Source organism: Sciurus carolinensis, chromosome 16 (genome assembly GCF_902686445.1).
Source record: "Sciurus carolinensis chromosome 16, mSciCar1.2, whole genome shotgun sequence".
Taxonomy (NCBI): domain Eukaryota; kingdom Metazoa; phylum Chordata; class Mammalia; order Rodentia; family Sciuridae; genus Sciurus; species Sciurus carolinensis.
Window position 1 is genome coordinate 26,386,747 of NC_062228.1, and position 24,053 is coordinate 26,410,799.

The window sequence follows — 24,053 nt, forward strand, 5'->3', positions numbered from 1 at the left end:
GGACCACTGGGAAAGGGCATCTTCCAGGAGCCCCAGGGGAAGGCCGAGAGGTGGGGAGGGAGAGGAGCGGTCTTCCATTGTTCCTTCTTCGTGTCACCAAAGGGTTGTGTGTCTGGACTTGCCAGGTGCTGGAAGGAGCCTCTCCCTTCACTGAGGCTGTGCTGGCACCAGATTGGCCTTCTGGGCCCAAGCTCTCCTGTGATCTGGGCAGGCATGGGGCCCGGCTGAGGTGGCCTGGGAAGGGGCATTTCCACCAGTCAGGTGGGCTTCCCGCACCAGGCAGCAGAGGCCTGGGAGTGTCAGGACGGGCTCTTGGCCGGGGGCCAGTGCGGGGCCTGCAATCCCCCAGCCCTGTGATGACAGCTCCTTCAGAAACTGACCTTCCAAGTGGCGGCCGGCCTCAGGAGCACAGGCCTGTTCTGCCGGGGCCCCTTTGATCTCGCCTCCAGGCTCTTGCCCGAGGCAGCCTTCTGGGTCAGGCCCATTGTCCCCATTTCCCATAGGAAGACCCCGTGGGTCCCTCCCACCCATCTCTCGAGGGGCAGCAGCAGCTCGGGGGCCAGAGTCCAGCGTGTTCCTGCCACACCACAGCAGTCTGTGGGGGCAGAGGGCCACGCTGGTCACATGCTGCCCGGGGCAGCCCCGTGTCTGGGCCTGGAAGCATCCGTCCGCCCTCACTCTCTCTAGAACAGATCACAGAGACTCGGCCAGCCCTGTGTGACAGGCATGCTGTGTCACATGCAGGCTGCACAGCCAGGGTCACTGTCCAACCAGGGACTGGCCAGCCCCAGCCCTCTGAAGGAGGGGCGGGTGGCCTGTGAGTGCCCTTCCCGCCCTCCTCAGTCGGGAGCTGGGCTCTCGCCCATCTGCCCCTCAGTGCCAGTGCTGAGACCGATGTCCTGCCCAGCTGTGACACCCTCCCCTGCCCAGGCCACCGGGCTGCTTGGGGCGGTGAATGCACTTGCTGTGCCCCAGTCAGGGCTGCCAGTCGGTGGGGACAGGCGGCTTTGGTCATAGAGTCTGGGGCTCCTTGTCCCCTGGGAGAGCCCAGAAGCCCTGGCACCTGGGGTAGAGTGGGAGAGCTCCCGGCCAGCGGGTGTCCTCTTCCTCTTCGGTCCTGGACACTTTGCAGGACCCCGTTGGGGCTGTGGGGAGGGCAGATCCCCGCTCCTCCCGGTCTCCTCCTCCACCGCACCTGCCCGCTGCACCTGTGCTCATTCCCGAGTGCTCTGGCGTCGAGCGCGGGTGACGTCCAGGCCTGTCCGCAGGGCACGGGACTTGATCTGTCAGTCGTCATCCGTCTGCCTGTCCGTCTCTCCCATTCCTGGTGACAGGAGTGACAGCCGTGGGAGGAGGAGGCATCAGGCTGAGGCCCTGCCCAGCTGGGTATTCGGCCCTTTCTGGTGCCTGTGTGGCCCCCAGGTGTAGGTGGCCTTGGAGCCGGCACGGCTGCTCCACGCACCAGCTGTCCGTGTCCCCGGCCCGCCCACTTGCACGTGCCCCTCTTGCTTCCTTTTGGTGCACAGTGACTGCGTCCTGCAGGGGCAGGCCAGGGCCCCTCCTCTCTTCTACACTCCGGAGGGAACTTGAGAGTTAAGAAGCCATTTCCCGAGGACAGTGCTTTCCGGGGTGGACACCTTGGTCCTTCTGGGCAGCCGCTGCTGCAGGCTGGCGGCGGGGAGGCTCGTCCTGCACTCCTCGGCGGCTACGTGAGCGCCGGCCGCCAACCTGGCTTGGTCTTGTCCAGGCCTCACATCCCCAGAGCTTCCCAGCCAGGGAGCCTGCAGGCCCCGGCTGGCCCACACTGCTGTCGCCTCCGCTGCCCCCACCCCTGCCTGCACCCGTCCCACCCCGCCTGGCCGCCCGGGCCCTGGCACGGTGGGCCCCTCCTCTGCCGGGTGGCCCTCCGCTGCCGGCTGATGAGCTGCTACTTTGCTTGTAGGTGGGCGGCTCTTTGGCAGCGGGAGGTGCTCCAGCCTGTCGGGGTCTCCAGGTGCAGCCCCTGTGGTGCACAGGATGGTGGAGGCCATGTCCCAGCTGCAGGAGGAGAAAACCCAGCTTCAGGAGGAGCTGGCGGTCCTACGGGAGAGGCTGGCCCTCCATGACAGTGACCAGCAAACCACATCCACCCAGCTGCAGAACCAGGTACCTGGGGAGGCAGGGACAGGCAGAGGCTGTTGTGAAGTGTGGAGGCCATTGGCTGGGCACTGGGCCCCATGGGGCCCTTGGAGGTAGGTGGGGTCTTCTGTGCAGACCTGGGAACATGGCAGAGGACAGGGTGTGGAATCGGAGCACTGGCCTCCCGTCCTGGCTTGCTCCTGCCGCATCTCCTGCGGGGCCAGGATCTATCCTTGAGGAAGTGCTGAACCCAGGAGCAGGAAGTGCAGGGGAGCTTCCACCTGGAGGCCGTGCAGGTCCACCCCATCTTCCCTGGTGTCTGGGCTGTGCAGACCAGGTGGACAAAGCTCACTGCAGTCAGTCGCCCCAGGAGCCCAGCAGAAATAAGAGCTTGGGTCTTCATGAAAGGTGGAGGCCGGTGGGAGGAGGGATCTCCCAAGTCTCCAGAGAGCCGAGGTCCGCTGAGCCGGGAGCATCGTCTCCTTGCTGGCTGGCCAGGAGGACCCGTGACTGACTGCTACCCTCTTCTTCACTCTCCTCTTCCCCATCTCCCTGCGGGCCCTGTCCGGGGGCCCAGCTCCCCACTTCTGTGTTCGACATCTGTCTTGGTGGCGGTCTGAGCTCTGCTCACTCACCCCGGTCCCCAGCCCCACCTGCTGTGTGGTCCCTCATGGGCGCAGTGGCCTGGCTCTGGGCCGGGGCTCACTCTCTCCAGGCTGCCCTCAGGTGGGGCCGCGTCCTTCCTCTGCCCTGTGAGTTAAGAAGTCGCCTAGCCGCGTGACCGTCTGCTAGATTCTGACTTGGCCTGGGCTTGGGAGCCTCAGGCGCTCAGACGCATCTTCTCCCAGACGCAGCGTTTCTTCCGGGCTCTTCCTGAGAGCTGTCTGTTCCACCCACCTGGCCCTCCTGGTGGCCCTGCATCCCCTCTTGTGCCCTCACCTTGTAGCTTTTCTGTCTGTCCCTTTGACAGGCGGCTTCTCCGCTCTATACGCCTCACGTCCGCCGTGCCTGCCTGGTTTCGCCTCGTGTTTTTGTGAGCCTTTTATGCCAGACACTCAGCTGGCCATGGGGAATACACAGGGGACAGGAAGCCTCTGCCGGCGGCGGGGGGTGAGTGGAGAAGATGGACATTGGTCTCACCTGTGTAAAGTGGGAAGAGTGGCAGGAAGAGCGTGCATGTGACCTTGAGGACTTGTCTGAGGAGCTGTGACCCTGTGCTGAGGTCAGGAATAGCCTCCCTGAGAGGGTAGAGCTGGAGCTGAGGTCTGACACAGAGCTGAGGGAAGTCCCTTCTGGGCTGAGGAAATAGCCAGTGCAAAGGGACTGTGGCAGCAGGTGGAGGGAGGCTTGTGCTGCGCGGGAGCTGTGACCGGGTCAGGGCCTACCCTGGAAGTCACACATCTGGCCCAAGGCAAAAACTCAGCGCCACCTTCCTCAGTTTAGGTTGACAGGACATTACTTTTTAAACAAGTTTTTAATTTTTTATTTTAAAGAGCTTTGTGGAGACATAATTCACATACCACTAAATTCATCCTTTCAAGGAGGTCAGTTCTGTGGTTGTAAGTATGTTAAGGTATGACGCACCTGTCACCACTAATTTTAAGTCATTTTCCTCACCCGAAAAAGACCTAGTGATAGTCATTCCCTGCTCCCACTCCCCCGAGCCCTTGGCAGGCATTAATCCACTTTGTTTTTATGGTTTTTCCTTTTCTGATAGCTCATGTAAATAAAATAACATGTGGCCTTTTACAACCTGAAACAAGTTTTTAAAAACTCTTTTTCCTTTTAATTGAAAAAATTGACTTATTTTTTAAGAGGGCAAGTTGGAGGTGAAACATCCGGGCCTTTTTGGTGTGTTGGGCCTCAGCTCTCTGGCCTCATGTGGGAGAACCCCCAGCCCACCCTGCTCCCCCGATGACTTGGGAATTCAGAACGGTCCCTGGTCTTTGCTCTGGTTTCGTCTGTGAACTTTCTGATTTCCAGCTCTCTTCTGGAAATTTCTCAGGGAAAAACTCCAGATCTCTGGAGGGTCCAACCCTAGGGGACAGGGCCTAGGAGCCAGAATCGAACCCTGACTGTGGCCCTGCTCATCACTCATTTGACCTTGGGGTAGTGAGTGACCACGCTGAACCTCAGCTTCCTCGTCTGTAAAGCAGCTGCAGCAACAGGTCCTGGGCGAGAGGACCCCCAGCAAGCCGCCTGCTGGGTGCAGCCTCCGCCGTCACCGTCACGGGGAGTGTTTTGGACCTGGCGTCCTGGGAGCAGAATCCCGGTCCTGGCTGTGCCACTTGCCAGCTGTGCCACCGCAGGAAATCGCCTCCTCTCTGAGCCTTCGTTCCCGACCTCTAAACAAGCGAACACATGAGGCTGGGTGGTTACTGGGTGGGTCAACTGCGAGGGTGGATGGAAAACCAGACAGCCAGCTGCGAAGCGTGAAGCCTCCTGGCGCTGCTCCCGCGCCCTGGTCTCCGGTGGGCCGACTTCGACTTCCTGGTGTTCTGAATGCTGCTTCTCTAAGGAGAGGCCGCCCCGGGGTCTGCCAGCCGGTTTCTTAGTGCTGGGCACTTGCCACCTGACTTTCTCAGTTCCCAACCTTGTCCGGGCTCGCCTTTGCCTGTGGCTGCCCTCTCTCGGTGCTGTTCTAAAGGCCACACTGCCTAGTGGTTAGGGGTGGGGACTCTGCCAGGGGCACCAGATCCAAGCTCCAGTCCAAGGTCCCCCCACAGCCCGGTGACTGCTTGCCCGGCCGAGGCTCGCCCCCTGGGAACCTCAGCTTTTCTTCCCGGGCAGTGGGGATGATGGCCCCCACAGAATCGGGGGGCTCGGGGTGACGATCTCGCAAAGCCTCCAACCCCACTGGAAGACGACGGGACACAGGTGCCACTGTCACTGTTGGGACCTGAGCTCGTCGGGCCTCTTGTCACTGTCGCGTGTGGCCTTTCTGTTCACTGGGGGCACTCAGGGCAGGGTCTGCGGTCCCCAGGCACCCACGTGGCCCAGGCCACAAAGGCCCCTGGTCCTGGTCTGGCGACCGAGTGGGGCTGTGCTTGTCCTGAGGCTGCTTGCTGCGTGTTGGCAGCCACGGCTTAGGCCATGTCCTGGTGGCCTCCAGCGCACCTGTCCTCTGTGGAAGTCCCTGGAGCCACGGTGCAGGGCACGGTCCCCAGGGTCCACCAGGGTCCACGCTGGCCAGCCGCACCCACCTCTCTGCTCCCCCGGCACCTCCAGGCGGAACCCTCCGGGGCGTCCTCAGGGCTCACAGACCGGGAGACCTGCTCACTCTCCACGCGCATCCTGCTTGTCTGGCCTGTTTTTTAAAAAACTCATTTTAACCGTTTTTCAAACATCGCAGAAGAAATTCACCCCCGTGACCATTTTTAAGTGCAGAGCTCTTGGTCTGAAGAGCACCCACACTGATGGTGGCCGTCGCCGTGGGTCGCTCTCCCTGCCTGAGTGTCACTGGGTGCCTCCTGAGTGGGCTCAGAGCAGTGACTGGCTTCCCTCGCTTTGCCGAAGGCCTCAGGGCTCCTCCTGTTGCAGCCGGAGCCAGAACGTTCTCTTTACAGGCTGAAGACTCTCCCTTTGTTCAGCTGTCTGCCCTTGAACTCACCAGTGGGTTCTGGCGATTGTGAATGACGCTGCTGTGAACCTGGGCGTGCACGTACCTCAAGTCCCTGCTTCAGTTCCTTTGGGAATACGCTCAGGATTGGAGTTACTGATCAGATGGTGGTTGAGTTGTTGAATTTTTTGTGGCTCCGTCCTCCTGGTTTCTGTCGCAGCTGAACCATCTTACATTCCTACTAGCTGAGCACGAAGGTTCCAGTTCCCCACGGCCTCGCCAACACTTATTTTAGTTTTTATAATATCTTTTTTTTTTTTTTTTTTTTTTTGGCACCAGGGATTGAACCCAGGGGCGGTTCAACCGCTGGCCCACATCCCCAGCTCTTTTTGTCTTTTATTTAGAGCCAGGTTCTTGCCGAGTTGCTTAGGGCCTCACTAAGTTGCTGAGGCTGGCTGTGAACTCCAATCCTCCTGTCCCAGCCTCCGGAGCTGCTGGGATTACAGGCGTGTGTGGGCTGTTTTTATAATACTAGTGGCGTGAAGTGGCATCTCACTGTGGCTTTGATTTGCATACCCCTAATGCTTAGCAATGTTAAATGTCTTTTCCTGTGCTTTTTGGTCAGTTGTGTATTATCTTTGGAGAAAATGTCTGTCCTGGTTCTTTGCTTATGTTTTCATCAGGTTGTGGAGTTGTGGGAGTTCTCTGGATATTAGTCCTTGAAGATACATGATCTCCACATTTTCCTCCTGTTGCCTTTTCACTCCATTTGATAGTCTCCTTCATTATGCAAATATTTTTATTATTTTTATTAATAAATTTTTTTGGTACAGGGATTGAACCCAGGGATGCTTAACCACTGAACCACATCCCCAGCCCTTTTTTATTTTTTCTTTCGAGATGGGGTCTCGCTAAGTTGCTCAGGGCCTTGCTAAGTTGCTGAAACTGACCTCGAACTTGTCATCCTCCTGCCTCAGCCTCCCGAGTCCCTGGGATTATATGCACGCACCACTATGCCTGGCAGAGGTTTTAATTTTATGAATAACAACTCAGGTGTCTTTTCTTTTACTGCTTGTATTATTTCTAGGATCATATCTAAGAAATCATTGTGCAATTGCAGAGTCATGAAGTTTCTTCTAAGAGTTTTGCAGTTTGATCTGTTATATTTAGTTGATCCGCCTTGAGTTCACTTTAGCATAAGGTCGAACTCTTTTGCCTGTGGACACGTGGGCTTCTGGCACCACTTGTTGAAAAGACTGTCCTTTTCCCACTTTTGGCACCTTGTCAAAAATCACTTGGACGTCTGCTCAGGGTTTATTCCTGAGCTCTTTGTTCCTTCTCATCGTCTGTACATGCGATTGCCAAGACCACTCTGCTTCCATACCACAGCTTTACATTTTGAAATCAGGAAGTGTGCGACTCTCACCTTGGTTGTTCTTTTTTCAAGATTGTCGTGTCTATTTGGTGTCCCTTGAGATTCTACGTGAATTTTAGGATGAACTTATTATAATTTGTTTGGAGAAGTCATTGGAATTCCAGGGATTGCATTGACTCTCTAGATGACCTGGGTACTATTGAAATCTTCACAGTGTGAAGTCTTCCAGGATGTCGTTCCATTTACCGGTGTCTTCTTTAATCTCTGCTTTTTTAAAAAATCTCCTCAGGCCTGGGGATCGAACTCAGGGCCTCGCACATGCCAGGCAAGTGCTCCACCCCAGCCCCAGCTCCTCTTTTAAGCTTAGGAAAATTCTGTAGTTTTTCAGTGTCTACATTTTCACCTCCTTGGTTAAGTTCATTCCTGGCTATTTTGTTCTCTTGGATGCTATCGCAGATGAAATTATTCTCTTCTTTCCCTTTTTGAATTGTTGTCATAGAAACACAACTGATTTGGGGGCTCCTCTGGGCTGGCATTCCAAACCTGGCAGTCATTGCCTGTAGTGTGACTGGCGGCTCTGGGCTTTGGGCAATGAGATCCCCCCACACTTCCCACCCCAAGCCCCTCCTGTCTCACACTGTACCAGCCTCACCCACAGGCCCTGCTCCACTCAGCCCCACGAGGTCCCAGCATTCACCCTGCATGTATTTACTGAGCACCTACTACGTGCCAGGTTTGGGGCATTTAGCACTGAGCACCACAGATAAAAATCTCTGACTTCACAGACTTCATTTTAGTACAGCTTGAGCATCCAGAGCCAAACAATCCAAAATGCTCCGAAACCCAAAACATCGAGTGTCAACACGATACCACAAGTCTGGTGACTCAGTGTACACAAACTTTATTTCACACGCAAAATTAGTAAAAATATTGTATGACGTTACCTGCAGGCTATGTGTAAGTCGTGTGTGAAACGTACATGAATCTTGTGCTTTGACTTGGATCCCATCCCAAGATGTTTTATTACATGTATGCAAATATCCCAAAGTCTGAAATTAAAAAAAAAAATTGGGGTCCTAAGCATTTGAGATAAAGTATAGTCAATCTGTAATGAGCGCTGGGCCCTGTTGTAAGTGATTCACGTATATTATCTCATTTAATGTCCAAGACAACCGTGGCGAGGTAGCCCAATCATAAAGATAAGGAAAATAAAGGAACAGAGAAGTCAAGACACTCCTCCAACGTCACCCGAGGTCACCTGCGTGTGAGAGGGGGTCTGGGTTAGTTAGGACCTGGACAGTCTGACTTGAGAATCCATTGTTCTCGGTGACTATTCCTACTCCTCAGCCACCAAAGGACTGAAGTGTGGATACTTGGCAGCTGAGGGGATGGGACCAGAGAACCTGGCCAGTGGTCACGTAGCCAGGACCAGCCTCCGACGAGGAGCAGAGTGTTGGGGCGGGATGGGGAGAGCTACTGGAAAGGGGTGCTCCCGAGGGGCTCCGGGCTCTTTGCTTGAGGCCCTCCCAGCTCTGCCACCCAGCAGACAGCAGGTGACCACGCTGCCCAGATGCGGCAGGGCAGGTGGCAGGGGGTAATGAGCAGGCTGCCTGCCTCAGGGCTGACAGCTCAGAAAACAGACCAGCGCGCCCTCCCCGCTTCTGCCGAGCCAATTCTGCCATACGTGTAAACGCAGGCTGCTGTCAGACCAGCAGAAGGCCCCAGCTCCCCAGGCCCTTGGCAGTTTCTCTAGCTGAGAAGGAACCAGGAAGCGGGTGTCACCTGCCAGGCTGGCCCCTCCTGAACTCTGGCTTGACTTCTGTGCTGGCCTGGGACCGCCTTCGCAACCTGCTCAGGAGGCTCAGTACTGCTCAGTACTCCCCGGTGACTTGGCCTTTGGCTCAGGAGTGGGCACGTTGTCCCTTGCTGTTACTGCAAGTATTTATTGAGCAGCTACTGTGTTCTGGCCCTATGGTGGGTGTGGCCCTTCCCTCTTAGGCTCACCTACACAAGTGGCCATTGCTGGCTCCCCACTCTCCACTCTTACTGCTCCCAGCCCTCTCTCCTGTCAGGTCCTCTGGGTGCTCTGCTTGCTTCTGACTTCTTGGTCACTTTCCCTAACCCCACGAGACTTGCCTGCTGTGCCTTCGTGTCCAGGAGAAGACTGGCATTGCTCTCAGCCCTCCTGAAGCCACCCCTCCATGTGGAGGGTGAGGGTCCCTTTCCAGAGCTGGTGTTCTTACTTCCGGGCCCCTGATGGAGCTGGCCTGCAGGGGCCATAGGGTGACCTCATCGCTCCAGTCTGAACAGTCTGTGGTCACCTTGGCCAGGCTGCCTGAAGGGGTCAGTCCACTTGTTCTGCTGCATGCTACCTAGGACAAGCCAGATGACTTAGCGTCTGACATCTCTGACCAAACAAACCCTCCCTTCCTCCCTCGGGCAGGCCTGCCCTCCCACAGCCCCGCCTTCTGGATGCTCCTGGCTGGTTCCAGAGCCAGGAGCTCCCAGGTTCCCATTGTGATGCCAGAAGGGAACAGCAAGCTGACTGTGATGGGCAGGGGACACCTGTAACCCGGCCAACCAGCAAAACCCTCTTTGGCTGCCCAGGAGTGCTGGAGCGCAGGCGCTGGAGATGGTTGAGGTCAGAGCACACCCAGCCCCGGGCGGGAGAGGCTGGGGAAGGTGCCGGGACCTTCGCAAAAGCTACAAGTAATGCCGCTCAGTCCGGGCTGAGGGGAGTGCAGAGAGCAGGTGTCCCTCGAGACGGAAGTGATGCTCAGTCCTGAAAAGCCCAGGGCCCGTCGGCTCGGCTTCAGCCCGGAGGCCGCGCGCCTTTCTGTATTATATACGCTCTCCCCAGCCTGGAGTCTTCCTTTGACTTTACGCGTTGACGAACTGTGATGGGCAGACCTGGGGCATGGGGGACGGTGAGGGGCGTTGGGAGAGGGGCCGAGAAAAGCCCCTTGCCCAGCGTGTGCCAAGCCCTGGCCTCCATCCCCAGCTGTGCAGAAAACAAGCGGACACCAAGCCTTTGGTCAGAGATGTCAGCAGACACCAGGTCCTCGGGGGCTTGTCTGGACAGCAGGGTGGGAGGCGGCTGGGAGGGGCGCTCACGACTCTCCAGGCTCACACTAACTCTTGGACAGCATCGCAGCCGCTGGGCAACAGTCTTCGCGCTGGAGATGCGCACGCTGTGGTTCACCAGGGCTGCCCTGGGGCCACCTTCAGGTTGTCCCCGGTTTTGTGACTTAAGATAGAAAAGCTGCCTCATATGACCTGCCCCTCGATCTCAGGGGCAGAGCCCCAGAGCCCCTCCTCGTTCCAGGCTTCAGCCACAGAAAGCGGGCACTGGGGGCAGGCAGAGGTGGCTCCAGCTTTGCCTCCCTGCTTGGCCCATGACCCCGTGCATTGCTAGGTAGGACCATGCTGGAGGTGGTGACAGCGGTGACAGATTCGGTCCTCAGGTCACCTGCGTGGCCCCCGGGAAGCCTCGGGCAAGCTGGTAGGATCTTCCAGCGCCTAGTGGGGTCTTGTGTGGTAGAACGCCTCTGCCCCCCCGGGGCAAGCAGCATTTCTTTGGAGGTGGGGGCAGAGCTCATGGCCCAGGCTCATTGCCCACTTCCTCAGAGAGCCACCTGGAGGAGCAGAGGCCCAACTGTTCCAGCCCCAGGAGACAGTGACCTCCAAGGTCAAGGGCTGTTCACGGGCGTGGTGATCGACATCTCAGCAATATAAAGTGGGCGATTTGGCACACACCCCCATATCCAAATGTCGGCCTCCCTTGAAAGAAAAGGGGGTGTGTTCCCCCTGGACGAGGCCCATGGGGAGCCCACGTGGCTGTCTCCTTGGGTGGCTCTTGGGCGTCTGGTCCCTCACATCCCCACACCCACCTCACAGGGCTGGCTCCCGCAGGTGATGGATGTGGTCACCTGTCATGTAGGAATCAGCACCCAGTGCTTATGTAAACCTCCTGAACCACCAGAGTAAGTCTGACCGTCACTGAGCCTTCTCCCAGGTGAGACGTGGTCATTACTGAATGTTCTGGAAGAGAACCCAGACATGCTCTGTTGAATGCTGGTGCCGAGGTCTTTTCTGCCTGCTGTTTCCTGGGAAGAGGCTCCTGGGTGGACTGATGCAGGCCCAGGGGCTGGGGCTTCTGAGGGGTGGGTCAGCTGAGGACAACTCCAGGGAAGAGTGACTGTCCCAAGGTCTGTGCTCTGGGTCTGCCCCCGGTGCCTCCAGCCACCAACGGGTACCATTGCTTGTGACGGGGCGGACTCCCCCTTTTCCGTCACAGCTTTGGTCAGCCACAGCTCTCCTGCAAAGCCGATGGGCAGCGGGGGTGGGCAGACCTGGTTCCACAGGCCAACTTGCCAGAAACCTCTCAAAGTGGAAAATTCTGGGTGCTAGGCAAGGATGAATCGATGGTTTGTAGGGCCTGGAGTTGATATGATTTGGGGGGCCCTTTTAAAATTACAGATAATGAATACAGAGGTCTATGCAATAAAGGGTCCTGAGTCCATCTAAGAGCTGCCCCTGGGGTGGGCCCAGGCCAGCGAGTGACTACCTCAGCCACATTTTTTTTTTTTTTTTTTTTTTTTTTGGTACCAGATATTAAGCCCAGGGGTGCTTAACCACTGAGCCACATCCACAGCCCTTGTATTTTTTTAGAGACAGGGTCTCGCTGAGTTGCTTAGTGCCTCTCTAAGTTGCTGAGACGGGTCTCGAACTTGCGATCCTCCTCCCCGGCTCCTGAGTTGCTGGGATTACAGTGGCCCCTCAGCTGCACTTCTGTGCAGACTTCCCTGAGGAGCCGGGCTGGCCTGACCCTGCGGTGAGAGAGGGTGCCGAAGGCTGCCAGGAGCAGGCCAGCTCCCGGTTATTTGGAATCTCGGGCCTGAGGCTGTAGCTTGGGGGCTGGGAGAAGCCTTGTCAGTCCTTGAACTGGTGTGGAGGGAGAGGACTGGTTGTTGCCTGGAGGTGGGACCAAGGCTCACCATGCCCCTGGCCTTGTGCCCTCAGGTGGAAAATCTGAAGGAGAAGCTCATCAGCCAGGCCCAGGAAGTGAGCCGACTGCGGTCTGAGCTGGTGAGACTCCCTGCTCAGGGGTGGACTGTCCTGTGCACACCCACCCTTCCCCCAGGGGTGGGGCCCCATCTCCAGGCCCTCACGCCCCACCCAGCCATCCCCCACCCTGTCTCAGAGACTACTGCCACAGCTGGTGGCAGTTGTGTGCCTCCTGAGCAGAGGGGGCTGATTCTCCTTACGTAAAACCGGAGTGTGAACTCTGCGCATAAATGTGACTTCTTGTTACTTTCACACTCTGGAAAATAGACAGGGGGCGGGCAGCAGGGGGGCGCTCCCACTCCCCCTGCCAGCTGGCTGTCTCCATGTCTCTGGGCTCCTGTCTCCTCCTCCTCCCTGGCTCGCCTTCCTCTTTCTCCTTCCCTCCTTCTCTCCCCACCTCTCCATCTCTCTCCCGGCCCTTGCATGCCCTCCGCCTGCCCTTCTTGCCATCCCACCTGTCCTTGCCACATGCCCCCGCTGGGCCCTGGCTCTCCACAGGGAGGCACTGACCTGGAGAAGCACCGGGACCGGCTGATGGTGGAGAATGAGCGGCTGAGGCAGGAGCTGCGGCGCTGCGAGACTGAGCTGCAGGAGCTGCGGGCCCAGCCGGCAGGCCCCTGCCCCGGCTGCGAGCACAGCCAGGTGAGCGGCTGGGGCCGCCCCGCCCCGGGCTGGGCCTCGGCTGCCCACCGTGATCCCAGCCGCTTAGTGCCTCCTGCCTCTCTGTCCCCTGCTGACCCCCTGCAGGAGAGCACCCAGCTCCGGGACAAGTTATCCCAGCTGCAGCTGGAGGTGGCCGAGAACAAAGGCATGCTGTCGGAGCTGAACTTGGAGGTGCAGCAGAAGACCGACCGGCTGGCCGAGGTGGAGCTGAGGCTCAAGGACTGCCTGGCCGAGAAGGCGCAGGAGGAGGAGCGGCTCAGCCGGCGCCTGCGTGACAGTCACGAGACGATTGCCAGCCTGCGGGCCCAGTCCCCGCCTGTCAAGGTGAGCCACCTGCGGGCAGCCATGAGCAGTGCCCTGTACAAGCCTCCAGAGCAGAGCTGGCACGCAGGAGCGGCTGGTCCTGGTAAATAGGTGTGAGTGGCCGGAGGGATCCTTCTGCTCTGCGCCCTCTTGGCCCTCCCCTCTGCGAATCTGGGACAGCCCCGTTAGGTATCCAGCATGTCAGAGGTGCCCACTGCATGCCAGGCCCAGATGCAGGGCAGTGTCTAGATTCTACACCCTCCCCAGTACCCCGTGCCGGGTGGGCTGCAGCCAGGTTCACCGTGCAGGCTTTGTTGAGATGAGAAGGTTCCAGGAAGCCAGATTTGCAGCAATCCACAAAGCTGGGAGCTGACGGCCCCTGTCATTTTTTGGGGGGAGGCTCGGAGGGCGCTTAACCACTGAGTCACATCCACAGGGATATCCCGAGGCTGCCGGCGTGGCTGGCTGTGTCTCAGATCCCCACTCGCCTCCATGCAGCGTCCTCCCCTCCCCTTGCAGTATGTCATCAAGACAGTGGAGGTGGAGTCCTCCAAGACCAAGCAGGCCCTCAGCGAGTCCCAGGCCCGGAACCAGCACCTGCAGGAGCAGGTGGCCATGCAGCGGCAGGTGCTGAAAGAGATGGAGCAGCAGCTACAGAGCTCCCATCAGCTGACCGTGCAGCTCCGGGCGCAGGTGCGCAGGCTGCGGGGGCACAGGCTGGGCCAGGGAGCAGGCCTTCCAGTACAGTGGAGTGGTTAAGTATTTGAGGACCCCACAGACCGGGGGTCCAGGCCCTCCTTTCCCTGACGGCCAAGTGGCCAACGGCAAGTTTTATCTGTTTCCTCGTCTGCAACATGATCTGGTCATAGAACCTCCTTCACGGTGGGGACTCAGCATCATGATCATTGCAGGTCTTTACCGGGGCCCAGCCCAGCACCTGTTCTGTGCGTGGACCAGGGTGGCGCAGGGGCTGATGCGGGAGGTGCTGCGTGGAGTTCTGTGTAGGGGAGAGAGGCGGCCATGCTGCCCCTCCACGCTGGGGGTGAGGGTTCACTGCTTGGGGCGGGGCTTCTTTCCTGGCACCTGCCTCCCTCCCACGGGACCGCTGAGCCTTCTTGGCCTGGTTGCCAGATTGCCATGTATGAGTCGGAGCTGGAGCGGGCACACGGGCAGATGCTGGAGGAGATGCAGTCCCTGGAGGAGGACAAGAACCGGGCCATCGAGGAGGCCTTTGCCAGAGCCCAGGTGGAGATGAAGGCTGTGCATGAGAACCTGGCAGGTGAGCCTGCTCCCAGAGCCCCGTCCACCCTGCCTTGGCCTCATACTGTCACCCTCACACCTCTCCTGTCCCCATAGGTGTCCGGACCAACCTGCTGACGCTACAACCAGCGCTGAGGACCCTCACCAACGACTACAACGGGCTTAAGCGGCAGGTGCGCGGCTTCCCCCTGCTACTGCAGGAGGCCCTCAGGAGCGTCAAGGCCGAGGTGAGCGAGGCCCTGGAAGCCTGGCAGACCACGTCCACCCAGGGCTCCCTTCCAAAGTTCAGAGCCCCCAACAGCCCTCCAGCCCCCACCCCACCTGCTCCTGTACTTGTCTTAGTGATTCTTTAAACCACACGTTACATAGATCTCGGAAGTGCTGCGAATGTTCTTTCATCTGCTATGTTTAATTTTGTTTGTGGGGGGCTGGGGGCTGAACCCAGGGCTCTGCACACGCGAGGCAAGTGCTTTGCCACGGCCCAGCCCCTGATGCGGTTTTCTACTCCGTGCTGTGCAGTATGGGAGAGCAGGAGTCCTAAGTGCCACCTGCATGCTGGGCTTTTTTTTTTTTCTTATTTATTTTCTGTGTTACTGAGGCTTGAACCCAGTGCCTCACACGTGCTGGGCAAGCACTCCACCACTGATCCACGACCTGAGCCCTGTGCTGGGCCTTCTATGGCCTTTGGCTTCTTGAGTTTGTATGACAGCTCTTTCCAGAGCCCATACATAGAAAGTAGTTCTCCTTTTAAAAAAATCCGTAACACATGGATGTGAAAACCACGCCCTGCAGAGGGGCATGGAAAGGAAGGGGTTCCTGGCCACTGCGTTCCCTCGCCCAGGGCCACCTGTCCCCGTTTTCCCCAGATGTTCTGAGCATCATGAGCAGGCACGTGGACAGCGTTTGTCCTTCCCTTTACCCAATGGGGGCCATACTGAACGTGTGGTCTGCATCCTGCTTCTTCCCCTGTGGAAGGTGCCGTGGAGATCTTTAGCTATGGGCTCCTACAGATTTCTGAGTCTGATGCATTAAACCCACTGTACAGATGAGGAAAGTGAGACTCAGAGGCATCGGGCCAGGTGCCTCAGGCCCCCGCTGTGTGGGTAGAGCTGGATCCGAGTCCAGCTGCCGTACGTTGTGCCAGGGCTGTGGCACCAGGGCGACTCCCTGCTCTTTGCTTGTTCTTAGGGTGACCTTGAGCTGTCGGCTCAGCCTGGGACCCAGTTTCTTCATCTGTAAAATGGGGTGCTGGGGAAATGGGACCTATGTCCAGTGCACAGTCCAGGGCAGCATGGGCATCCTGCCGGGCGGGCAGCTGGTCAAGCGAGGCCGACGGGGCCAGCCCTGCCAACGGTGCGTGTCCCCCCAGATCGGCCAGGCCATCGAGGAGGTCAACAGCAACAACCAGGAGCTGCTGCGCAAGTACCGCCGCGAGCTGCAGCTGCGCAAGAAGTGCCACAACGAGCTGGTGCGGCTGAAAGGTGACGCCTGGGGACCTGGGCTGGGCTGCCGGTGCCCCGACTGGCTCAGCAGTCACCCTTGAGCTGCGCCCCCTCCTCAAGGAGCCACTGGCATCTCTGTAGACCAGGAAAGGAGGCGCGGGGAAGCCGGGGCACTCCCGCTGCGCTCCCTGGCTCCACTCTGAGGCGCCGGGGCCAGGCCAGGTTACGTGCCAGGCCCTGGTGGCCCAGGAGAGGATGGGGCGCTGCAGCGCTGGGGCTGGGCGGCCCTGACCTGGGGCCTGGTCACGATGAAGACGTCACCCTTCCCTGCACTGAGCTCCAGGGAGCACCTGCTCCGGGCCCCCCGACACTGTGCCTGCACCCTGTGCTCACAGTAGCTGGGAGAAGGGACGGTGATCAGTGGTCACACAGAAAACCCTAACTCTGCCTGTGACTAGGTGCAGGGCCCACAGGGTGCTGGGCGTGCCCGAGATGGTGGGGCCAGAGCTGATCTGGCCTGTGAATTGGAGAGGGAGGCCGGCAGGGCAGTGCTGGCTGTAGGGGGCACTTCCTCTCCATCACAGGAGCACAGAGAGCCCACAAAGGGGCAAGAGGGTGGCACAAGCTGTCCCACCGTCTGTGCCTGTTAGATAGTAGTGCCCATTGTCCACTGTCTCTCTGGTCCTGTTTGCCCATCTGGTGCCCAAGCCCTGTCCTGGTTTTCATGGTGTCCCTTTAGATTGACAGATCAAGTTCCAGGCTCATAGGGCCCAAGCTCCTCATGGTGTAGGTGAGAAAGCAGAATCCAGAGAGAGAGTCTTGCCAAGACCGGGTGTAGCGCCTGAGCCCCACAGCTGACCTTTGCTCCCTGTCTTCAGGGCAAGACTCCCATCCTCAAGTGGTCTGCTCAGAAGAAAATGTACTAAATGCATTCATGAGAGACTGATAACGGCTTCGTGGGCCACCCTGTCCTGGGGAGCTGTGACTCCCGGGGCCCTCGTCTGCCTGGGACACCAGCGTGTACAGCGGACTGGAGGCGGTCTGGTCCTAACTCTGCTTGGGCCCATTTCTCCATCCCCAACCGCTCCAGGAAACATCCGGGTCATTGCTCGTGTCCGGCCAGTCACGAAGGAGGACGGAGAAGGGCCCGAGGCGACCAATGCTGTGACCTTCGACCCCAATGACGACTCCATCATCCACTTGCTGCACAAGGGCAAGCCTGTGTCCTTCGAGCTGGACAAGGTCTTCTCCCCGTGGGCCTCCCAGCAGGATGTGAGTGTGACCCTGGGGGATAGCCTCTGCAGGGAAAAGGGGGACAGAACTAGACAGGAGAGTGGGGTGGGACTGAGAAGTGTGGCCCCAGGCCTCACTTCCTCTCGCCTTCCCCCTGGGAGGAAAGAGCAGAACCCTCGGAGGACTGGGGGCAGCTTAATGGCAGGGTGCTTGCCAAGTGGGGCTGGGCGGTGGGTTCAAGTCCCACCTCACAAAAAGGTGGGGGGAACCAAGCACAGCCTTCTCGCCCACTCCTGCGGCCCCCATCCGCGGGCCCAGGGACCTCAGGCAGGGGTCTGCCCCACAGCAGCCCGCGGGGCAGCTCGGGCTCTAGCACCCAGCGCCTGGGCCTGGGCAGAGTGAGAGCTCGTGTTTCAGCTTCTGCCACCTCCACCAGCCAACCTGCCAGGCCTGCCTGCCCCGTGCCCTTCTGCCCCCACGGCTGGCCCTACCTTTGCTCCATCCTCCATCCACTGGCAGGAAGGCTCAGGCAAAGGGGGTGCCAGGCCCCTGCTGCCTCTGCCTTCGCCCTGCAGAGCCCTTCTGGAGCGCGAGAAGCCGGGGGAGGGCCCCTGCTGGCCTCTGCGGGCAGTGCGTGCCCACTGACGTCCTGTGCGGAGACTCGCTAGTCGGGAGTCCTCAACAGGGAGCTGGCTGTGGCAGTGCTGTCACTGTGGAGGGGCCGTGGGCAGGGGAGGCAGCTGGCCTGGGGACCCTGGCCCCAGAGGGCTGGAAGCCTCCACTCCCACCCCGTCCCTCCAGGTGTTCCAGGAGGTGCAGGCCCTGATCACCTCCTGCATCGACGGCTTCAACGTCTGCATCTTCGCCTATGGCCAGACGGGCGCCGGCAAGACCTACACCATGGAGGTGGGTGAGCCTCTGCTGCCGCCGGCCTCGTCACCTCCGGGGCTGGGCCCAGTCCTGCCGCACCTCCTTTGGTCCTCGCACCCACCCGGGAACAGGCTGTCAGACCTGAGTCAGCCCCGGGCCTGGAGAGGGGCTCCTTGCCCCAGAGCACCTGCAGTGGCACCGCAGGGCTGAGGGGGCACATGCGCAGGGAGGCGAACCAGTCAGCGGGGTCTGGTCCTGCGCGGGCCACCGCCCCACCCCGCAGGGCGGAGCCTCTTGCCCACACGCTCTTTTGCCCCCTTTTTTTTTTTTTTTGCGGTACTGGGGATCGAACTCAGGGCCTTGTGCTTGCGAGGCAAGCACTCTACCAGCTGAGCTATCATCTCCCTAGCCCTTGCCCAACCCTTTTTAAAAATATTTTATTTAGAGACAGGGTCTTGCTGAGTTGTTTAGGGCCTCGCTAAGTTGCTGAGACTGGTCTTGAACTTGCGATCCTCCTGCCTCAGCCTCCTCTGGTCTTGAACTTGCGATCCTCCTGCCTCAGCCTCCTAGCCGCTAGGATTACAGGCATGCGCACTGCTTTTCATCTCTGTGAAGTGTGGGGGGAGCAGGTGGCATGCCGAGGGGTGGGGCCCGAGAGAAGGAAGAGCGCTGAGTGTGGATGGAAGTGGAAAGCTGGCCTTCGAGGGTTTGCTCCCGGAAGCAGGTGTGTGTGGCTTTCTGCAGCTAGGGGATGAGGCAGGTGCCCCCGTGTCCAGTGAGAGGACTGGACAGGTCCTTCCGGTCAGCTTGCCAGGCACCCTCTGGGAGCCTGCCATGGTGGCCCCTTCTCTTCTGGCTCTCGTTCCCCCAGTTCTAGGGCCATGTAGCCTGGCTAGTCGGGGGGCAGACCAGCTGGCAGGCCAGGGACGGAGGTGGTGAGGGTGTGTGCAGCACTTCTGGGCTCCCCGCTGTCTTGGGGCTGCTCAGAGTTGGGGTGACTACCAGGACCTGAGCATCTACCCTCCAAGCTTCTGCTGAGGCCTGAGGCATGTCGGCACCAGCCAGGCACTGGGGCCCCCATGTCACCTAACAGTCCCTGCCCCCACTGGAGCCCACCCAGCAGTGGGGAAGACAGTGGCGAACACAGCCAGTCAGCAGGTGCCAGGGACAACAGCAAAGCCAGAGACCAGGCCCTGGCAGGGAGGGCGTCTGGGGACACAAGGGAAGCCTCCGAGGAGGCAGGGCTGGAGCCTGGGGCTGCCCGGGGAGAGCGCGGCTGTGGAGGGGACACGGTTAGGTCTTGGCGGAGTGGGGGGCGAGGGCCTCACTTTCAGAGGGACTCCACGTGCCTTCCGGGAGGGTCTGTCAGTCCCTCAGGACCCGGTGCCTGTGCCTACCCCACACCACCTGCTGAGCTCCCCAACGGCCAGTGAGGGACTCCACTCTGCTGCCCCTCTGGTGGCCAGTGGGGCCGGATACACGTCAGGTGCTCTGCAGCCTCGTGCCGACCAGGCCAGGCCCTCCGCCCCACCGCTCTGCTCCAGGCCTCAGGGCCATCCTGGCAGGACACTGCCCTGTCAAGGTGGGGCAGCCGAGGCCAGGGAGGGGAAGTCACCTGAGCTCGTGGAGTGCCTCCTGAGGGGTGGGGAGGCTCACCTGCCACGGGTCGCTGAAGGCTGGGGGTGAGGACGCTGCGTGAAGTGTTCAGGGTCACTGGGGTCTTTCCCTCCGCCCTCAGGGGACCCCTGAGGACCCCGGCATCAACCAGCGGGCCCTGCAGCTGCTCTTCTCCGAGGTGCAGGACAAGGCGTCGGACTGGGAGTACACCATCACCGTCAGCGCGGCCGAGATCTACAACGAGGTCCTCAGGTGGGCAGCGTGGGGCCCGCGGTGGGCAGCAGGGCAACGAGGTCCTCAGGTGGGCAGCGTGGGGCCCGCGGTGGGCAGCAGGGCAACGAGGTCCTCAGGTGGGCAGCGTGGGGGCCCGCGGTGGGCAGCAGGGCAACGAGGTCCTCAGGTGGGCAGCGTGGGGGCCCGCGGTGGGCAGCAGGGTCTTTGTGGGGGGGAAGTCCGGGTTCCGCAGGGGCGGTTGAGCAGCCTTGTCCCAGTCACCTCCTGACTCAGGAGGGCCAGGTGGTCCAGCGGAGGCCGGCTCTCTGACCTGGCCCGGGAGGTGCTGCCCACAGGCTCAGTACACTGGAGGCCAGAAACGCCATCCAGGGACTTGCGGGGAGTGGTCTGTCTCCACCTCTTCAGCTGAGTGCAGGGGAGAGGCTAGGGGAGAGGTGGGCTTGATGGCCAAAGAAGGTGTGATGGGCAGGGGACATTCCAGACGGGGGTGGGGTGTGAGAGGAGAGAGCGACTGTCCTCCCACCCTCCAGGGACCTGCTGGGCAGAGAGCCTCAGGAGAAACTGGAGATCCGGCTGTGCCCGGATGGCAGCGGGCAGCTGTATGTGCCGGGGCTGACTGAGTTCCAGGTGCAGAGTGTGGACGACATCAACAAGGTGAGGGGCTCGGGGTCCTGGGGCTAGGGAGGTGCTGCAGGGAGGCCCTGGGCGCGAGCATGGCTGCTAGGAGGACAGAACCAGCCTGGAACCAGGCTCTGCCACACCCCAAGTGCGCAAGCTCGTGCAAGTCCCCAGGCCTTCTGAGCCTTGGTTTCCTCATCTGAGACGCAGAGGGTGACATTCCCCTCACAGGGCTGCTCTTGGGGTGGCATCCCGAAGCCCCCTCTGAGCCTGTGCCTCTGCCGACCCCAGGTCTTTGAGTTCGGCCACACCAACCGGACCACCGAGTTCACCAACCTGAACGAACACAGCTCGCGCTCACACGCCCTGCTCATCGTCACCGTGCGCGGCGTGGACTGCAGCACAGGCCTCCGCACCACGGGTGAGGGTGGGCGCTGGGCAGCCTGGCCTGAGGGCAGCCGTGGTCCCCACCTCAGGCAGCCCTGACCTGCCGGGCGCCCTCCCTGCAGGGAAGCTGAACCTGGTGGACTTGGCTGGCTCCGAGCGCGTGGGCAAGTCAGGGGCTGAGGGCAGCCGCCTGCGAGAGGCACAGCACATCAACAAGTCGCTGTCGGCCCTGGGGGACGTGATTGCTGCCCTCCGCTCCCGACAGGGCCACGTGCCCTTCCGCAACTCCAAACTCACCTACCTGCTGCAGGACTCGCTGAGTGGTGACAGCAAGACGCTCATGGTGGTGCAGGTGAGGGCCTGGGGGCAGGGCGGCAGTCCTCGGTGCTGTGCAGGCACAGACCCTGGTCTTTGGCGGCTCCCATCCTGGTCACATGCGCCCACCAGTTGTCTCCAGGAAGCCATCCGGAGTCGCGCGGCTGGGAGCTCCCTCTACTGCTGTGGGAGCAGCCAGCTGGCCTGGGGTGGGGCGCGAGCTCTCGTGTCTTCCAGGTGTCCCCCGTGGAGAAAAACACCAGCGAGACGCTCTACTCCCTCAAGTTTGCTGAGAGGGTGCGCTCTGTGGAGCTGGGCCCTGGGTCCCGCCGCGCAGAGCTGGGGTCCTGGTCGAGCCAGGAGCATCTGGAGGTAGGCGGGATGCTTCAGGCCTGCCTCACATGTACAGTTCACAGGCAGGGGGAGGTGGGGCCCAGCCTGGAGTGGTGGGGAAGAAGCTGCCTGAGGGCCTGGAGCTAGAACTTGAACCCGACCAGTAGCCTTTAACCCAGGCCTTCTTGGTGGTCATGGGTTGCCAGGGAGCTGCTCCGCAGGTCTGGCACATGGCGGGCACCAGTGCAGCAATTGGTTTACCCTGTGCATATGTTGTCGCCCTTAACTCTCGCACTGACTGTGAGGCAGGTGTATCATGATGCCCATTGTGCAGATGAGGAAACAGAGCTTTAGGAATGGGGGTGGGGAGGCACAGCAGGGTGGGAGGGGAGGCGCCAGGCAGCCATGCCCACCTGCCCTTCCTTTTCTCAGTGGGAGTCAGCGTGCCAGACTCCGCAGTCCTCAGCACGAGCCCACTCAGCCCCCAGCTCTGGGACCTCTAGCCGCCCAGGCTCCATCCGGAGGAAGCTGCAGCCCTCTGGTGAGATTCCCCACATAAGGGACGGTCACAGCCACCAGGCTGCTCTTACCTGGATGGGCTTTTTCTTTCCTTATTTAAAAGATTGTAACTTTAGAACATGCCTCACACCCTCCTGCCCCAGGAAGTAGTGAGGGCGGCAGTACTGTGTCCATTTTATAGATGGGAAATCCAAGGCCCCCCAGAGAAGGGGGGTATCAGGAGGAGCCCACTTTGTGGTCCCCTAGCTGGGACTGCTGACTCAAAGCCCAAGGCTGCCTGGGCTCATGCAGTAACAACCTCCCAAACAGGCCTGGTGTCTCCCGCCCTGGGCCCTGGCTCCTGAGGGTGGAGATGCAGGGCACATCCATGTCCCAGACGAGTGGGCCCCACCACCAGACTATAGTCCAGGCTCCTGCCTTTGCTTGGCCCCTCATGGGAAGGCCTGGCCTGTCCCCCAGTCCGAAGGGACAGGGCAGCAGGGTCCTGGTCAGGGGCAAGCCCAGCAGTGAGACGCCTGTTGCTTTGATTTCAGCCTGACGGCTGGGGCTGCAGTGTCCAGGTGAGTGTGGGGCCAGCGGCCCAGGCTGTCTGCCTGCCACCCACCTGCTGCCCGCCTGGGTGGCAGGGCTGTGCTGGTGTTCAGCTGCTTGGGGCTGGCCTGTCCTGCTGCTGCTGCTGTCCTGCGCTGCTGCCCCTCCTGTGCTGGCGTCTGCCCCTGCCGTGGCACGGGCATGGCTGCAGCGTGGCACACAGGCTGACGATCCCTGCCCCTCCCGCAGGGAAGTCACGGCCGGTGCCTGTGTGAGGACACGCCATCCCGCTGGGCCCGGAGCTGCGCCCCGAGGCCTTGCTGGCCTGCTCCTGCGACAGCGCCCGGACTGCAGGAGGTGGACGCTCTTCGGCCCTGCCCTTTTCAGAGATAAGAAACACATCCAGAAGGAAGTAGTGTCTCTCGGCTGTGGCTCTGGGCACGAGGTCGTGGGCTGGAAGGGCAGGCAGGGATGGCCCGCTCCGCCTGGCAGGCCTGAGCTGTCCGTGGGAGCTGGGCCCTGGAGGGAAGGGCAGGAGCGCGGGAGGGTGGCCCTGGTCTGGGCTGGCCTGTCTCCTCTCCTCAGCCTGCAGGCCTGGCACCTACTCCTAGGGGTAGGCTGATGCCCCAGGAAGGCACAGAACCACGGGACCAGGGCGGAGCTGGGGGCAACAAGGGGCAGCCCTGCCCCCTGCTCTCCTCCTCCGAGGGGACCCCGCAGCTGGGCGTGTACATAGTGTGCCTAGGTGTACATAGGCGCCTGGTCCTCCTGCCACGGGCCAGGCTGTATTTATGGCTGGCAGAGGTAGCCAGTGGGTGGCCTGTGTCCCCTGCATCTGCCTGGTGCCAGGCACTCTCCTTGCCCACTGGCTTCTTGACATTTTCCTCCCTATGAAATCCTATTTAAAAACTTTTGGAAGCTTAGCCATTTTTACTTATTAAAATAAAAACCTTTTACACAAGTGTAGTCTGAGAGTTGGTCTTGGGAGTCCCCGCTGGTTGGATTGTAGGGAGCCAGGGCCTGGGCATGGCCCGTTGCCTCCGCACTGCTGGCTGGTCACCACAGCCCTCGGGACCTAGTCTCCCAGGAACACACACATCCTGAACAACTGGGGGAGGCAGGATCAGCACTGCCTCATCCCAAGTGCCTTTTTCTCTTGTTCACGGTCATAGTTACCCTTCTGAGAGGCCCAGCGTGTGCCTGCACCGACTGCCCCTCCCATGGTGGATTCGCGTCCATGTTGTATTCAGGACACTGAGGCCCAAGCTAAGACTTGTCTAAGGCTTGCCGAAACCACCCCACTACTGACCCTCTGCCCTGGCCTTCCTGTCCTGGGTGAACTGGCCGAGGTAGAGCACCACCACGCTCCCCTTGTGCCTCTAGGACCCTGACCACCAGTACAGCTCCCAACCCCATGAGGCTTGTGCTGGCCTGCACTTGGTCCCAGTCCCAGGGGACCCTGTGCAGAAGCTCAGAGGGCCCCTCCCGTTCTTGCGGGGGCTGCTACGGCAGGGCAGGAGGGGCTCCCTTTTCAGGGATGACCGCAGGGCTGGGTGTGGCTGGCCAGCCCTGGGGCTGCTGCAGGAAACGAGGATGGCACAGCTGCCCT

The 24,053-nt window shown here is 60.3% G+C and overlaps 1 protein-coding gene across 9 annotated transcripts in view; it reads left to right on the forward strand.

The window, feature by feature from the left end:
* Kifc3 (kinesin family member C3) overlaps window positions 1–23,405 on the forward strand; it is a 64,694-nt gene extending 41,289 nt beyond the window's left edge. For 7 of the 9 annotated variants that reach the window (XM_047527324.1, XM_047527323.1, XM_047527327.1 and 4 more), the window contains 18 exons: window positions 1,943–2,145; window positions 12,075–12,140; window positions 12,618–12,761; window positions 12,867–13,106; window positions 13,605–13,778; window positions 14,217–14,364; window positions 14,442–14,572; window positions 15,715–15,826; window positions 16,878–17,059; window positions 17,822–17,926; window positions 19,629–19,759; window positions 20,272–20,395; window positions 20,651–20,780; window positions 20,869–21,098; window positions 21,299–21,433; window positions 21,827–21,935; window positions 22,447–22,473; window positions 22,694–23,405. In XM_047527324.1, coding sequence (XP_047383280.1) covers window positions 1,943–2,145; window positions 12,075–12,140; window positions 12,618–12,761; window positions 12,867–13,106; window positions 13,605–13,778; window positions 14,217–14,364; window positions 14,442–14,572; window positions 15,715–15,826; window positions 16,878–17,059; window positions 17,822–17,926; window positions 19,629–19,759; window positions 20,272–20,395; window positions 20,651–20,780; window positions 20,869–21,098; window positions 21,299–21,433; window positions 21,827–21,935; window positions 22,447–22,451 — 2,369 coding nt within the window. In that variant the 3' untranslated portion in view covers window positions 22,452–22,473; window positions 22,694–23,405. The remainder of the gene's footprint in view (window positions 1–1,942; window positions 2,146–12,074; window positions 12,141–12,617; window positions 12,762–12,866; window positions 13,107–13,604; window positions 13,779–14,216; window positions 14,365–14,441; window positions 14,573–15,714; window positions 15,827–16,877; window positions 17,060–17,821; window positions 17,927–19,628; window positions 19,760–20,271; window positions 20,396–20,650; window positions 20,781–20,868; window positions 21,099–21,298; window positions 21,434–21,826; window positions 21,936–22,446; window positions 22,474–22,693) is intronic. The other 2 variants (XM_047527329.1, XM_047527332.1) reach the window with 1 other exon arrangement.
* Window positions 23,406–24,053: the final 648 nt, after the last annotated feature.